The sequence below is a fragment of the Scatophagus argus genome, chromosome 21 (genome assembly GCF_020382885.2).
Source record: "Scatophagus argus isolate fScaArg1 chromosome 21, fScaArg1.pri, whole genome shotgun sequence".
NCBI classification, from domain to species: domain Eukaryota; kingdom Metazoa; phylum Chordata; class Actinopteri; family Scatophagidae; genus Scatophagus; species Scatophagus argus.
The window spans coordinates 15,967,311-15,983,946 of NC_058513.1; the positions used below are offsets into that span (position 1 = coordinate 15,967,311).

At 44.1% G+C, this 16,636-nt stretch overlaps 1 protein-coding gene across 1 annotated transcript in view; it reads right to left on the minus strand.

The window, feature by feature from the left end:
- Window positions 1-1,991: 1,991 nt before the first annotated feature.
- The window catches only part of LOC124052712 (protoheme IX farnesyltransferase, mitochondrial), a 29,457-nt gene continuing 14,812 nt past the window's right edge, over window positions 1,992-16,636 (minus strand). Inside the window, exons 5-7 of the mRNA XM_046377284.1 lie at window positions 7,316-7,386; window positions 4,247-4,479; window positions 1,992-3,122 (exon numbers count right to left, since the gene is read on the minus strand). Of these exons, the coding sequence (XP_046233240.1) occupies window positions 2,704-3,122; window positions 4,247-4,479; window positions 7,316-7,386 (723 nt within the window). The 3' untranslated portion in view covers window positions 1,992-2,703. The remainder of the gene's footprint in view (window positions 3,123-4,246; window positions 4,480-7,315; window positions 7,387-16,636) is intronic.

Here is a 16,636-nt window from a genome sequence, read left to right on the forward strand (position 1 = left end):
TTAAATAATCCCCTCATGAGAAATCTAAGACCTGCAACTTGTGATTGTGTTCAACAATAACGCATCCGGTTTACCCTGATGGAACCAAAGTTTAAGGCCTAATATTCCTACAGGGAGTTCAGTGGACAGTTTCCCCAAAGCTGCGTGCGTAGTTGCAGTCTAAATGCTGCTTCAGGATCACTGCAGCTCGCTGGCTTCTGCTGTGCAGCAACCAGCCTCTGAAGAGAGGCCAGAGGTCATCCGTCATCCTGGGATCTCATAGCTCGGCTTGAATAATCCCGGAATCTGAGCTCTTGTGCGGCGTTTTGGTGTGGATACGAAAGCTGCGGCACTGGGCTCCACTGCGCGCTCACGTCTGCGCACTCTCCCCTGTTCACAGATGCAAAGCTCACACTCACCGTGAGTGGCAAATAACACGAGTGACTTCAGTTTACATGCGCTGCAAGAAGTGAAATAAAGGAGAGGAGTATGAAACGATAGCAGCAGTACACGGGCCTTTTGGGAGTTTTGCTTTAATTTAGGGAAGAACAAAAGTTTAAAAAATTTACTATTTAGTTGTCTTCTGCTACTTTTAGTAAAGTGACCTGATGGCCAACTTGTTTATCAAGTCACTAAAGTCACTAAAATATTTATATTAAAATCTCCTCCAGATGTTTTTCACTAAAAAAAATACTTCAGAAAAAAGTCTACTTACCTGAATAAAAACTGTTAAAATGCCATCAGTCCTTTGCTGAAATGCCAATAACATCCGTTGAATCAGAGGACACCTGATGTGTCCTACTTGACCGTGAAGTCCATTCTGAGTGTACACGCACTTTAAGGTTTCAGCATCACAGCTGAGGGCCACGTGGGACCACGAACGGGTAGTCGTGGTGTCACAAAGTCCTCATCATACACAGATCTCTGGCGGGCACAGACAAAACTTGGCCCTCTTCACTCGATGAATATGAAAACAGCGGAAAGCTCTGCATGCACATCAAGCTCCAGCATCCAAGTGAAGTTACAAAAACGCTTTTTTCTTAAGCGGCAGAAGAGCTCTGAAAATCACTTTGAGGCTGGTGAAGTTTTTGAACATCTCCCATGTCTGAATCAGAGGATAAACTTTGGACTCTGTTGTATAATCTGAGGATTCCTTGTGTAGGTTGGGGCTTCATAAATTAAGCAGCAGTTGAAAGCTCAACTGAAGGCCTGAAGCTGAATACTAAATATGATTTAAGTTGGATCCCAAGTAGAAGTAACACCAAAAGTGAGCAACTCCAGACACGTAAAAAGAATAAAAAGAATAAAAAGAAAGCAGAGCTGCTCTCTGGGCTGACAGGACAAGACAGCACCAGAGTCTCCCCCTCTGCAGGAGCGGATGTTGTAAACCAGGACGGGCCATCACACTGAGCCCTGGAGGTTGGAGGCTACGATATTCAATCTCCACACAGGTTGGGTGTGTGTGTGTGTGTGTGTGTGTGTGTGTGTGCATATGCTCCCTCCCAACTGTAACAGCTGGCTCCATCGCTCCCCTCTCACCCTCTGATATGAAACTCCGTATCCGGTCAGACACTTTACGAGGACGTCGAGCCGTTTCAGGTCTCCCGGCCTTGGCTAAATCCCACAGCCTCCTTTTATGGAAGGAGGATGGCAGCGACGGGAAGGGGGCGCTTGTTTCTTTGAGCGCGGTGATGGAAATGTAACCAAATACCAAAACTAGGGGTAAAGGGCGGAAGGGGAGCACATGTTGACTGACAGGTGCAGAGGTGGCCTGCTAAACGGAGCTCATTGGAGGGATGGTGATTGTGCTTAAAGCGAGCACATGCACTAAGGCTATAATTGAAACTTAAATCCATATATTATGTGGACGTTGAGTCAGCAGCACCACCTAACGAGGCGTAGTGCTGGTTTGTGTGTGTGTGTGTGTGTGAGACTCCTCACTCGTGTACAATTTATGACTTTTAAATTGAGTTTTAAGTGGAAGCGGTAAAGGATGACACAAAAAGTCAGAGTTACAATCATGACGTGTTTATTGTTAGAGAATATTCGCCCTTGTGTTTATCACAGGGGTGAACTATTCCCTTTGTTTTGGTGCAGACGAACCGTGTACAATTAAAGCATTATGTAAATGAATGAAGACCCATCAGTGTGTTTGCTGAGCAGCAAAAACCACAATGAGGGGTACAGACCGTCAAGTATCAGGGTTAAGGTAAGAGTCAAACAACAATCAACAGATAACGCGTTTATATTTGCCCTATTTTTCATACACTGACTGGAAACCAAATGTAAATCTTTTGATACCTTGATGTCCGTTCCTCTTCCTCCTCCTCCTCTTCCTCCTTGAGTTTTGCATTTGTACAATGCAGTGACACTGATTCCTATGTGGATCCACCGGAGCAATTTACACGGTACAAAATCATTTATCATTTATCAGTGATGCACAACACGGAGAAGAACTGGTGGGCCCCTGTATAAATAAATACAGAATATATACAGCACACACACATCGAAATGACTACAACCTGATGTAATAATTCAGTGTGTTTTCTGTAAATCAGCTATTTGCATCCAAATCATTTCCAACTCATTTCCTGATTTGCAGTGAGCACCAAAGGAGCAGCAACAGCTAAAATAATGTGTCCACCACCCAGCCCCCCTCCAAGCACAACGAGTGGTTAAGGGAGACACGGAGGGAGTGTCGCAGTTAAAATGAGGGTCTGAAACCTACGAAACTAAAGCGGCTGGAGGCAGAGCTGGATCCTCCGGATCTCTGCGAGGCTTCTTGCAAGTGAGCGCCAGCAGCAGCAGCATGGGCAGGTGCCACAGGCTGCAGAAGAACAGCTTGCGGGCGCCGCTGCGGTCTCCTTTGTGGTAAAAACGGAAGGCCAGGTAGCTGATGTACAGGTTGATGGGTAGGGAGACGAGCGGGAAGCTCCAGGTGGTCACGTCCAGCACGGGGGCTAAGGCTGAAAGGCCGATCAGGCCCACGCTGTGGCGCAGGGCCACCCGCTTGCACATGCCGGGGTGGGTGACGGACATCATGCGGTAGCCGCCGCGGGAGTAGTCTTCCCGCAAGTTCCAGCTGAGGGCGTTGAAGTGGGGGAACTGCCAGCTATACAGGACAGCACCCAGCAACAAGGCACCTGGAGGGGGGTGAGACAGGGAGAGATGAGGTGAGGTCAAACTCACGTGCTGCTCGGCTGATTCACAGATATTAGATTAAGTGCTGAATTTTTGGAAAGAAGAACCTTGTTTTTAGTCTCACAAAAATAAGACTCACACATTTATATAGCAAAACAAACACCCTGTCGCAAATTTTTTTATCTAAAAATTACACAGCATTTAGAAAAAAAATGTTTTGGTCTTTGTAAAGGAAAAAAAAAAAACTAGCTTCCCCAAAGCATTTTTCATTTTTCAAATAACCAAAAACATGTGGCTCATCTTAAAACAAAAACTTCTGTTTCAACTGAATATCATGCACAGTATTAAAACCAGCAGTGCAGCAGCGTCTCCGTCTGTATGTCTGCTGTCTTCGTGTACACTCAGACCTCTCGGCTTTTCTTTAGTCCCCATGAAAGTTAGAGAATCAAGTTAATTAAAAGGTGCTTTAGTTCACGTCTAACTTCATTACTTACTTATAGCAATCTTACAACTAAGAGTCTTTCCTCGTAGACCTGAAGTTAAATCAATTATCGGCTGAAGCTTAACTCGTGCAAAATGTCGCCGGTTCCTTTTTGCCAAGGGAAAACTTTTCTCAGTAGCATTAAACTGTACAATGGTAATAATTAGCCTTAAACGCGAGTTTAAGTGTGTCAAACCAGAAGAACAAGTGTACAGACTGTCAGGATGACAAACAGATCTGTCGACTGTCATGTTTACCCCGAGGACTCATCAGAGTGAGTCAGCAGAACAGGCAACAGAAACTTCCACAGAGATCAGAGGGCTGCACACAGAGCAACGAGTAAAGGTTTTCTGCCTTCCAGAGAACATAACACTTCATATGAATCAGGAGAAACTGAATGGAACCAAACTGCTTACTTTTCACTGACAAAAATCCAATAAATTCTAAAAAACACAAGATGAAAGAGACAAATATTTGTAGCATAAACATAAACATGTGTGAGCACTCGACAGGGAAACACGCACGCACGCAGCTGCCACACAGAACACTTGATGTGTTCACCAAACAAGCCGAGTCAGCCCCTCGCTCGCCGTCTCTCCTCTGACGTCACACTACATCCATTTGGCAGATGCTTCTTGTCCATACCTGGCTCGAGACAACCCGTGGCAGCCGTCCAGCCCATGACAGGAGGTATGGCACCCACCACTGCTCCCACCCAGGTGTTGGTGATGCTCAGTCTCTTGAGCGGCGTGTAGCAACAAGTGTAGAGGAAGATGTTGAGGGCACCCAGGAAGCCCGTCAACGGGTTCACCGCCAGCGTGAGCAGAGCGACTCCGGGAACGCCACAGGCCAGAGCGAAGGACACGGCGTGGAGGGGACTGATCCGAGGAAGAGAGAGAAAAGAAAGAGAAACGGAGGGAGAGAAAATGTTAAATCAGTTAAATCAACAAAAGAAAGAAGAAATATATAAGGGCACGTTCAAAAGGTGAGTTTCTGATTTTTTGTTTTTTTAATAAAAGGCAACGCACAACACACAGATGCAGGCTTAGAAAAACAACCTACCACAACTATGGGAACTATGGGATGATAAAGTTTCGTGGGCTTGTGCAGACACCAGATAACACAATGGAAGCTCCACATGTTCAGCACATACACACAGGCGGACCCGTGGGGGCCACACACTGACAGTCAGCAGCTGTCTCAAGACAGGAGGCTTAGAGGAAGCTCATCTGATAAGAGTTTGTCAGGAACACAAGTAGCCCTGCAAGATGAAGAGCATGTGCACACGCCAGAGATCAAAACTAGCTGAAGAAAACCACTGCAGCTCAGGCTTTTAGCCGGATGAAGACTTACTCCTCCTCCTCCACCTCCTCCACTCATCTTTTATTGAAAGCAGCGATGGCGAGGTCTGGTTCAAATTCACCAGTAAATGCTCCATAAATTAAAGAGAGGGTAGATTAAAATCTTGACCAAACGCAGGCCTTTTCTTCAAAAAGCAAACAGGGCTTTTATTTTGGTAGTGTGGCTGAGCAGGGGAGATTGGTACATTAATGTGATTAGTGGTGTTATGTCTGTTTTATGTGGGCTGAGGTGGGGCCGGGCAGGCTGGCGATGGGCTGTCGAGCGTCTGACTGTGGGATGCGCTCAGTGGGGGTCAGTGGAGACCTGTGGTGGGTTCACTTGTCCCCTGTTTACAGTCTGACACTGCAGCAGTACAGTGTCAGGTGAGTAATGTCAATACAGAAAGCAAAAGATGTGGCCATGGGGTTAGACCACAATGGAGATCAGGGATCCAAATGCAAAACACGCATGTTCTACCCATTAGGTTAGAGAAACAGGACACTTACAACTTTACAACCTGTTAAATATTCCAGTGAACTACGCTGAACCTTTCAAATGTGTAAGCACTGCCTAAAACACAGCAGCTTCAGGGTGACTGGTGACTGATTGTTGTTGTAACTAGAAAGAAGCACATATGTAACATAAATACTGAAAACACCACTGAAGAGTAACCTTTTTTTATACTACTATTCGATCAAAGTTTACAATCCTGGTATGGTGACAGCCTTAATTTGAGCCTATGATTGTTTGGACAAATGATTAAATAAGTCATCTGGGAGCAACTGTGACTGTCAGGTTTGTTGTAATGATGCCTGATGTGTGTCCCCAACCTTAGTGAAACCAAAACTAATCTTCTGCGTTCCTTCTTTTACCAGGCTGAAAGCTATTCAGCCTGTTGAAGTCTCAAACTCTGAAAAACCAGTACAAAGGATGAGCGACTGTCATCTGCGTTTCAAGAAATAACAATGAGAGGCGGGAAAGATGATACGCTATTGTTGTCCCGACATAAGAAGACAAACTATTTCCGATGCTGACTTCAGAGGGCAGACAGACAAAGCTGAGGAACATCATCTGGCTTATAAAAACCTTGTTCTGAAGACAACATGGAGAATGTGTAAAATGTGGCCTTCTGATGGCTTGTTTGACAGGACAGTTCAGCCTCCCATCTGCTCGCTGTCTCTACACAAGTTTGTATGTGTAAAGCGGGAGGAAGGGAGAGACAAAGAGTGAGAGATCAAGTGTTTTTACGTGTCTCAGAGACAGGCAGACACCTCTTGTCAGAGACAGGCTAAAAGCCAGAGAGAAGAGACTGTGTTTAGACAGAGAACATCTTCAATCGCCAGCTCAACCGCACGAGAGTCCACTTTTAAACAGTGAGAAAGTCCTGAAACTGGCATGAGATAGCTGTGGGTCAAAGTCCAGTTATGGTACTAACAGGCTGCTCAGTCATAAAGCAAATCTGCTGCCGGTGTATATCAGTATTCAGCAGAGGCACTCTGTGTGTGGATTGGACTGCTGTGGAGGGCATTTAATCCTCCATTGTCAACAGGTTGTTTGCTCTTGTTCTTCCTGAATGAAAAACGAAAGGAGAGATAGGGAGCTTATCCTGTGAAATGCAAAGGAGGCATTTTCCTGGTAAGGACAATGGGTGAAGAGGACATGTGGGTGGGTTTGTGTTTTGTTTTTATGTTTTTATGTTAGTTTGTTTTCAGGCAGTCTCCCAGAAACGACCACATCCTGTTAGTGCATCAGATTTGCAGGTTCTCAGGTAGCAGCGAACAGTGAAGGTAGCAAAGGAAGGACGGTCAGAAGAGCTTAACTCTGTCCACAACCTCATCCCTCCCCCCTTTTCAACCAGGTAACAAGCTCACATCACACCTGACATGTGCAAAGCAGAGGACCATCACAACTGCATGCCTTTCTGTTACTGGCATCTACGTTCTCTGGCTGCTGCTACTCCCCATACACAGCTATGGGTCTGCTTTGGCGCCAGAACAACTCAATAACCTCAACTGAAACAGAGGGGGGTAAATCAATATGGGCTGTGTGCTCTGCTTTATTTAAGATGGGATCTTCATTTTAACATTGCCTGCAAATATACGCAAGGCTTTGACATCACAAGCTGTTAGGTCATGGTTCACCCCAGGAAATAATGTCCCTCAGCAAGACTGGGTACAGCAAAAGACAGCCGACGGTCATACGTCAAGTATGAAGTGCACAAAAGGCAGCTTGTGTGGCTCAGTGGCTGTCATGCTGAGCCGTTGCGTCTCTCTCCTCATGCTCGAGTCACGTCTTTTTTAAGTAACAAAAAGTACTGATGGGGTCGCTATGCCAAATCCTGTTAAATAAGCACAAAGAGAGAAAATCCGATACCTGATTTGTCCTCTGACGAGTGGACGGTTCTTTGTGCGGTTCATGTTGGAGTCAAAGGGCACCTCAAAGTACTGTGGAGACACAACAACAAGTGGGTTAATGCAGGAGGCACACACAAACATCCATCTTCCTCCATGCACACACACACACACACACACACTATATGATAAAATACTGCAGCCAACAGTGAAAGTTCATCATTTTGAACGTTAAATAAAAATTCAGTCAACACTGCAGATGCAGGTGTGTTCTTGCGCACCTCCTACACTGCACGTCAAAAAGGTAGACGTGCTTTAGGGAAATGAAAATGTCAGCAACAGTGCGAACGAAAAGAAACAGCCACTGTGATATAATTCGTCTCTGTCTGCTCGCTCGTCGCTGGTGCTAATGTTCACAGAAATGTAAATGCACTTGGTAAATTTGCAGAAATCACAGGACTTCTACCACAGCTCCCACTCAGAGTTTTCCTTCGCAACATCTGGAGAGAAACAATGCGAGTGGAGCGGCGAGAGGCATGGTCACAGCAAACCTCTGAACCAAATGCTCACCCTGCACTTCCAGAGTAAATGGACTGGAGGTGGAAGATGGAGGCTGTGAGCTGTTGGGCGGGAGGTGATGGTGGTCGTGGTGGAGGGGGGTGTTCTGGGATACAACTATGTGAAAAACTACTTATACCCCTGTTTTATGATCTGCTCTGGAGGAGTATGCTTCAAAGTGCTCCCATGAGATTGGCAATGTGTGACTAAAATGCAAACACATGGGGTGCTTAAACACAGGAACTGGCAAAACTGTGTGTGTGTGTGTGTGTGTGTGTGTGTATGCAAGAAAACACACACAGAGGTGTGCATTTGCTTGCCTGCATAAGAGCTCTTGACTAATGAAGAAAACAGATAAAGCACTTAGGCTACGAAATATAAAGATCCATCTCTTCTGATATATGGCACACATAAAATATCTAATAAACAGATGATCCACTTTTCTCTTCTCAAACCCCAGTTCCCAGATTTACTGCACTCATGACATTGGAAAGCCACCACATTATTAAAAAAAATACCTGGTGGAAGGAACTGCATTTCATTTCATTTCATATTTTATAGGTTTTTAAATTGAAGAACATTTGGGAGCTCACTGGGGTCCGACGCACCAGAAAACTCACAACATTTGACTGGGACTTGAAGAGAAGATACAAACACAAAGCACCAACAAAAAGATCAAACATGTTTGATAGCAATTTGGTATCGTATCTGAATGTCTCGTACATGACATTCAGTTTTCTGGGGAGGAACGGGTCAATAATTCTCCTAACTGCATCTCCATTTCAGTCTTCAGTCGGTCAGTCTTTGCCTTATGTGTCATAGTGGTGTGCCTGATTCATTAGTGAGGCTCCTCAGGATTTCTGGCTTGAAATGGATCATAGTCAGTCATCAATGTGAAGTCATGTCCCCATTTTTTAAAAACAAACTATGCATTAGTAATAAGACAAACAGTGCCTTTGATAGTCATGTCAGTACAGTAAGAACAGTAGATAAATATATGTCCTTGTTTGGCTACAGTTGGTACTGAATTTGAAGTGGCACTAAAACCCTTCAACCACCCGAACTCCTGAATAAGCTCAAAAAACCCTCCTGCTTCTCTTTTCCATCTCTGGTTCAGTTGTAGCGGTGCATTAGCTAGCTGGGTCTGAGTGGACGGGGCCATGCTAATGGACAGCTGTGTATGCGGCTGTGGGACCCCAAGGCCCAGGCTGAGGTGTTAATTCTATTTCCTGGGTCAGGAAATGCGTCAGGAGGTCAGGGGCCGCATGAGAGAGAAACGCACTTTGTGACCAGGCCAGAGCAGAGCGGTGCTGAACCAGGCCTCAGGCAGGCCCAGGGCCAAGCTCGCTGCAACACTGCTCACATAAAAAGGATCCACTTAGTTTCCAATAACATGATCCCACATGTCCAAAAACAGGGCCCAGATACCACGCATAACGGTGCTCTGTGCATTGTGCCCCCACAGGCATATAAAGCACCTGTACAGTAAATACGAGGAGAAACAAAGAGGAACTTTATAGAGTGGGAGAGATATTTCAAAACACAAGATCAACAGTGTTGCCATTGTTTGGACGGACCTGCCGTGTGTGTATACGGATGATTTGCAGTGAACGTCAAAGTCACTCAGTCCACCCCACTGCGTGTGCCGTGCTGTCATTTCACAGTTTGTCCAGTTCTGCTCTTGTTCCTCCCTCTCTGCCTTTTAAGTCAGAGCGCCTCATCTGGTTTGCATCAGTGGCCCTCTCAGCCCATGTCATTATTTCCGCCCAACGCTGCCATCTGTTACAATGATGGCATTACCATAATTGGCCTATTTGTGTTTTGTGTGCATGCGCGTGTGCTGCTACAGGTAGGTCTAAAGGTTGGGTTCAGAGGGCATCAGCTGAAGACTGTCGCGTCTTTGCCTGCACTAAGTCAGAGTAACTTGACTGTCTAAGTAACTGGCATATTGGTTACAGCCTTTAGCAGCAAACTCCATCTCCAGCAGGACACTTCTAAGCAGTGTACGCCAAGGGAAATGCTAGTAAGTCTTAAATCATAGTCAAAAATTAGGCCTATGCTCAAAAATACTCATGCTACATTAAAGTGGATATTCATTATGATTAATATAATATTGCTAAAAATATGAAATGTTTCTTTTTCTGTACATAAACCATTCAATATAAAATCTGTCTAATCTTTCAACAACCCTAGAATTCATTTGAGCATTTTAAACACGTCTGACAGATGAACAGCTTTGCAATAGGAAAGTATAGCTTACAGCTTTATTTCATTTTACTTATTAATACATTTCTTTCTTTAATTTTCTGAGCTCTGTAGTTCATTAATGAGTCGCTGAATGACGGTGCTGACAAGTGAAGCAAAATAAGACATTTCTGTTCCCCACAAACAAAGGCTCAGCGATGAATGAATGGATGGATCGGGCTTCAGGTAAACACACCGCTAAACAGGGTTGGGGATGGTTTTGATGGATCGGGTTATACATAGAGTTGGCTGGGTGACTGAGCCGGAAGTTATGGAGAGTCAGCCGCTGCTTTCAATTATGAACACACACACACACACACACACACACACACAAAACCTCTAACTGTGGTGACAATTATCTGCCAGATGATGAGGATAGAAAACAGGCGAGACCAAACTCAGAAGTAAAGATGAAGGAGTGTTCAGCTGCCAGATCCAGAGAGAACGTGATCCACCTCCAACCACCAGGGCTCAATTGATAACAGGCAGGCACTTCCCATTCCTGTGCACAAGCGAAGGAAGGCAGCCTGGTTTTGTATCACAGTATAATTTATTGCTACACAGAAACAGTGTGAGCTGAAGGTCTGCATAGTTTTGACTCAGCGGATATCATGAGGAGAATGACGAAGACTGAAAAATGTACAGCTTAATACTTTGACTGTGCACCAGCCGCTCTTTGTGCTCCCCACGGGAGGAGGGCTGCCTTGCAAGCCCCACACCTCTTATCTGCCTGGGAAAAACAACAATGGGGAGTGCACTGAAGGTCGGAGAGGACCGCGGCTCCACACTCTGCATTTAGTGTTTACTCGAGAGGCTAGAGTGTGCCTAAACACAGACACGAGAACACACGGCTCAGCAGCTGTATGGCTTTGGCTCACAGAAACATCAGCTGGCCTAAACAGCACATCTCTGTCGCTCTGCCGAGGGGAAACCCAGGTGCACGGGTTAAACCCAACACAAAAACCAAGTCATCGCTTGTCAGAACGTCACCTGTTTGCACACTGGAGTTGAATGGCAGACTCAAACACCCACAGGGGTGTTGTCCTGATGGACACCAGCCAAGTCTACTTGGACAAAAAAAAGAGCTCTCAAAGCCCTCTCGAACACCAACTGTGAACTGTCTCTGATCAACCACTTGACAAACAAGCCGCCAAAGATTTACATAGATTAAGCTCTCCTCAGAAGTCAGTTCAATGGTTCTGGCAGACATTCACAATATTTTGAAGTGAAATGAAAGAAAGGAAAGAGAACAAAACAGACAAGGTATGCAACCAGACTAGTCACAACACAAAAACGCTGGTATGGCAGATTAAGGTTATATCAAGGTGTTTCTGTGGTAGACTGCTGTTCTGTCACAGAGCTGCTATCGATGCCTGTTGACTGAAATGAATAGTACTGAAACTATGTGAGCAATGCTGTGATTTTACACGTCTCCCCTGAAGAACCTGTTGAACGCTGCCAAAGTACTTAAACTGTAAGCAAGAACCTGTTTATGTGCCTATTTGGGGAGCAGAGGTGTTAAACAGAAAAAATGTCAGATTAAAAAAAGAAGAGCCAAAAATTTAAAATTTTTGGTTGCCGTTTTTGGTTGCAACCAAAAAAAAATTCAGAATATAAAATATCTTTTGGATGTCACACAGAAAGTAAAAACTGGATTCTGGCACTGAAGTGTTTAAACAAGCACTGAGTTCATCTCCATCACTTCATTTCTGTCACGCAGGAAACAGAAATATTTAGTTCACACTATCTGCAGTGGAGGTGAAAGATAAAACAGGAGACGTGTCCGTGTCTGGAATGCTGCATGTGGACAGCTGGCAGATGTTTCACGGGTTCCTCGCCCTCCTTTGATGTGATGAAATGACAGGGAATCAGCTGTGATTAGACGCGAAAAGCTCAAAATATTTGCTCTGTTTAATTCACAAGAGGAGAAATAAAGACAAAACAAAATCACGCAAGCGATGCTCCAGACATCTTGTCATAAATGAGTTTCCATGTCTGCACAGTGACTTGCGTAGGTGTACAAAAACCATCAGACATTTTGCTTAAGACCTTCAGAAGCATGTAAATGAGCAGGCTGTACTTCTTGGCCTTCTAAATACCAGAACTGCTCTACTCTGCTACTATACGTCAAAGTCTCCTTTCTTTCTTGCTAGCCACGACTGTAGAGACTGCAGTTCTCTGTCTGGCCAAAGAGTGGATCACGTCTCCCTTTCAGCTGTGTGCTGAACCCACACCTCTTCTCCCTCTCTTTATAGTGGTCTGTGTGGAGCAGCTGGCAGCAGTTCAGCTGGCACAGCTTCTCTCCTGATTAATGGCCTGAGTGTGGGACAGTGAAGTGCTAAACTGTCCCTATGTTAATCAGCCAATTAATGCTGAGCAGAGCCACATTACCTCTGCCCTAATCAGTCCCTTTGCCTGTGATGATACGAGCAGGATCTGGGAAAGCTTAGTGCAGGGCAGAGGCTTGCTGTACTCTCACTGCTGGAGCCTCGATGACAGGGGAACAGCGGTGGAACAAAAAGAGGATGGAGCTTGATGTGGAGAAAAAGAGAAAAATGCTAAAAGTAGAGGATTATTCTTAGATGCTGCTTTTTCTTCTAACTCATCTGATCAAAGGTGGCTTTGACAGCTTGTGCTTTGTCTATAATAAACAACATAAAGAAAAGTTTTTGGTGTGGAAACAATGATAAATGAGCATTGTCTACTTCTGGTCTGTAAAGAAGACTGTCACAAACTGCCAAAGTGCTGGGTCAGGGAGAATATGTACCATGTGTTTAGAAGCGACGCCATAGTTCATCACGCATGCTTTGCATGTCGGATCACATCACTACTTCCATCGTTAATGCTGTGTGGACACCAGACCACAGTGCCTCCTAGTGTGAGGGAGGACTCGGATTACAAGTCAAACTCTTGCTGGACGGCAGTGGGTATGACAGCAAATCTTCCGGAACAAGACCCTCCCTCTCAAAGAGATATTTCATTCCAGGGTATGTTTGTTTAATGTCACATAAGCAGCAACTTCCACTTAAGACTCCAGACCTCTATTCATAAATTTGCCACTTCAAAGTCAAAATAAGCGTCACATCGAAACAATGTTATAGAATCTTTGGGCTTGAAGGCAAAACCTTTGATCAAAAGGCTTGACTTTCTTATATTAATCTTCATTTGAGGAAATGGTTTTGGTATCATTTGCCCCTGAATGCTGGCAGACAGATTCATTTTCACTCCACTGTAAACATATCTGCTGTGCAAACAAGACAAATTCCTTTGCTGGAGTGCTGGCCAGCCATATCTCCAATCTGAGCCTGATAAGTCAATGTTCTTACTAATGAGGGCATTTCACTCCAGTTCCTGATTACCATAAACTGCGCACACACTTGACTGGTTTCTATTCAGTCTCACACACTGTGGGAAAACATATCAGTGAAAGCAGAATACGTGAAACTGGGCTGTGTGTGGTCACTTGTTTAAACAGAAATAAACAGTCCTTTCCGCCATCAGTGGGCATTTGCAAATAACTGTGAGAGTGTGACTGACATGACATGCAGTTTGAAAGGCCCTCAACAGTTTGGGCGCAGTTGAAAAAGAGGCATGTGCATGACTGTGTGTATATTTGAGAGAGAATGTGAGTGTTTAGATTTTTCCTGCGCAGCTGTGTCCGACCACAACGACACTGGAATGGGTGTGAATGTGTGTGTGTGTCAGCTTTAATATGGCTCTGATATGTCTGGTCCCGAAGATCTAGAAGAAGTGCAAGCCTTGGAAATTAGAAGTGATAAGGCGCAGACGCATATGAAGGCCCTCACTGTTCTCTCAAACATGACAGCAGCCATCAGCACCTCTGGCAGATTTGTATTTGCGGCAGTGACCCACAGCAAAATCCATCCCTTCATCTCGACAGGCTCATTCAACAAGCTTTTCAAATCAAAATGATGAGGATCCCAGAAAAAGACAGTGAGGTCTAGTTCTGTGTGTGCAGCCTGTGTTTTCCCACACTCACCCACTGTATTACCTTTTAAGGATATTAAATTTAAATTCTGGATGAAGGTCAACTACCTAATGAAACAAGTCAAGTTTGCAGGAGGAAAAAAAAAGTCTTTCAATAAGCTACACTATTAGGAGTACTACAGGATCCCTGTCACGAGTCAGACTGTGAGCCACAAATCACACAGCTTGACTTTAAGGGGAATTCAGAGATTTTATAGCCGTTGCATTTTGTGGGGAGACAACAGAAAACAAATGAATGAATAAGAAACAAATAACCCACCTATGAGAAACCTTTCCATTCTTTTCCACACTGCAGCTAAAATAAAACAGAACTGATTATTCATTCAGTATGTTCTCTTCTTTGTTTTTGTTTTTTTTTTATCTCTGGCTTGTGGTAAGCACTGTGGCATGCTGGGACACGAGTGACAAGTCTTATACTGCCTGTCTTTTCTCTAAAGTAAGGTTGTTTGTGAAAATACCCCGCAGATCCAACAAAATGAACACAAAGTGACACATCTTTTACATTGTTCAATCAGCATCTTTGTTGTCCTTCCCTTTATCCTTGACAGCGTGTTCTGTAAACCAAACTTCTGATAAGCTCAGGCTGATGCAGTGAAGCACAGTTTGGTTCAGGGACAAGGTAAGAGAAAGGTAGGAATAAATATAGTACACTCCCTAAAGTATAAGTTTGCAAAGAGTGTTTTTGTGTAGATTTACAGCATTGTATCTTCAGTCTCTGCAGTCACAGTAAGCTGCAAACAAAGTGAGTCACAGAGAGCACATGATTAATCAAGCACTGAGCTGCTCTCAAGAAGTAAAACTCTATTACCATCACAATGGGCTGGTGTTAATGATGTCTTATGCAGGGTTTTACTAAATAAAAAAAATAAAAAATAATGCATATAGTCACACAAAAATAATCAATCATCACCCACTAGAACTGTATGGGGATGTTTTTATCTGCAGATACCCTGCACTCTACATGTATGTTCTCATTTTCTCATTATTTTGCATTCAGGGTGTTTCTGGTCGTCCAAGATCCTTGACTTCACTTTTGAATGGTGTGTTTGCAAACAGCAACTAAAAAATCCTGCATAGCAAGACTTTAAATAATAAAACAAATGCCATTCAGCTGTGACAACCCTGATTACAAAGTCAAAGGAGTCCTGGATTTCAGCCTATAACCTCAGTTTCAGACATCTCCTCGTGTGCCAAGTCCCTTCTTTTTAACTTCATGTTTCTGAGTGACAGTAAACAGAATAAGGAAGAGATTGAATTGTGTTTATATGCTAGGTGGAACATTTGCTGAAAAATCCAATGCAAGGGAAAAGATAGCAAATAATGGCAAAAAACAGCAAGAATAGAACACTTAATTTCAAACAAGTTTCAGTTTTGTTTGCTGGAGTAAATAGGATGAGACTGTCTGAACAGGGTAACAAAGTTCCTGTCAGAGTGCGTCCTCCTCCACCGCCAGAACTTTGCCCCTGAGACCCATCCTTCTTTCTGCCACAGTCTCCGTATCCCCTCGCCGCTCTCGCGATCCCGTCAAGCGGAAAGGCAAACCGTTCTCGACAGGTTCTAGAAGTGAGCTGTCAACCATCTGTCCCGTTAATGTGACAGAAATTCTTCCTGTCGGGGTGTTACATGACGCAATTTCCAGTGCGTCTGAATGGGGAGGCACTGGCACAGCACCGAGCTATGAGAACAACACTATTTTAGAGCAGATTACTGACTGAAAATAGGAGCACAAAAGTAAAGTTTGAAAAATAATTTTCTGAAATGTCAATTTAGAGGTTTATTTAGTTAAATATTGTTTCCAGTTGGAATCATTGTTGACACTGCTGTCCAGAAAAAAAAAAAAAATAAACACTGGATCGCTTTTTATTTTTCTCAGAGAAGCAACTGCCAGCAACACGGGACAAGAGCGTGAGTTAATTCATTCATTTAGTGTATAATGGAGACATGAAAGACAGAAAGAAATCGTGCCAACCTTCATTTTCCCTTGGAGATTTCGTGCCAGGCAAAGCTGCGCAGTAAAAACGAGGTTTATAGGGAACCAATCACAATGCAGATGGCGTCATTATACTGTAGCCATTACACTATGCAATCAACATTTACTTCATAATGATACGTTCCAGCAAAAAAACTTGTCTATTGTCAGTTTGAAAAAAACAAAACAAAAAGGAATTTACCAGGCTAGGGGATAATGTGGTGTGTTTTTATCTGCCTCCTAACGCTGATATTAAAAGATACATTTCCTTATCTACTTCACAGCACAAAGCATAAAGGATCTAACAAAGTCTTAAACAAAGACGGCTATTTCAAAGCAGTAAAGTGCCATTAAAAAATTGTGGGCTGGTGAAACTGGAGTCACTCTTCCCCTACCCACACGGCCTCTTCATGAGCAATTACTACAGAAGAAGCATACAGATAAAAGGTTTACAGACGGGAGAAAGAGCACAAGTACAGGACACCACCACCACCACCCCACTCATTACAACCACCAGTGCATAGACAGCGGAAATGTTAAATCCCCAGGATCTGGAGAGCTGAG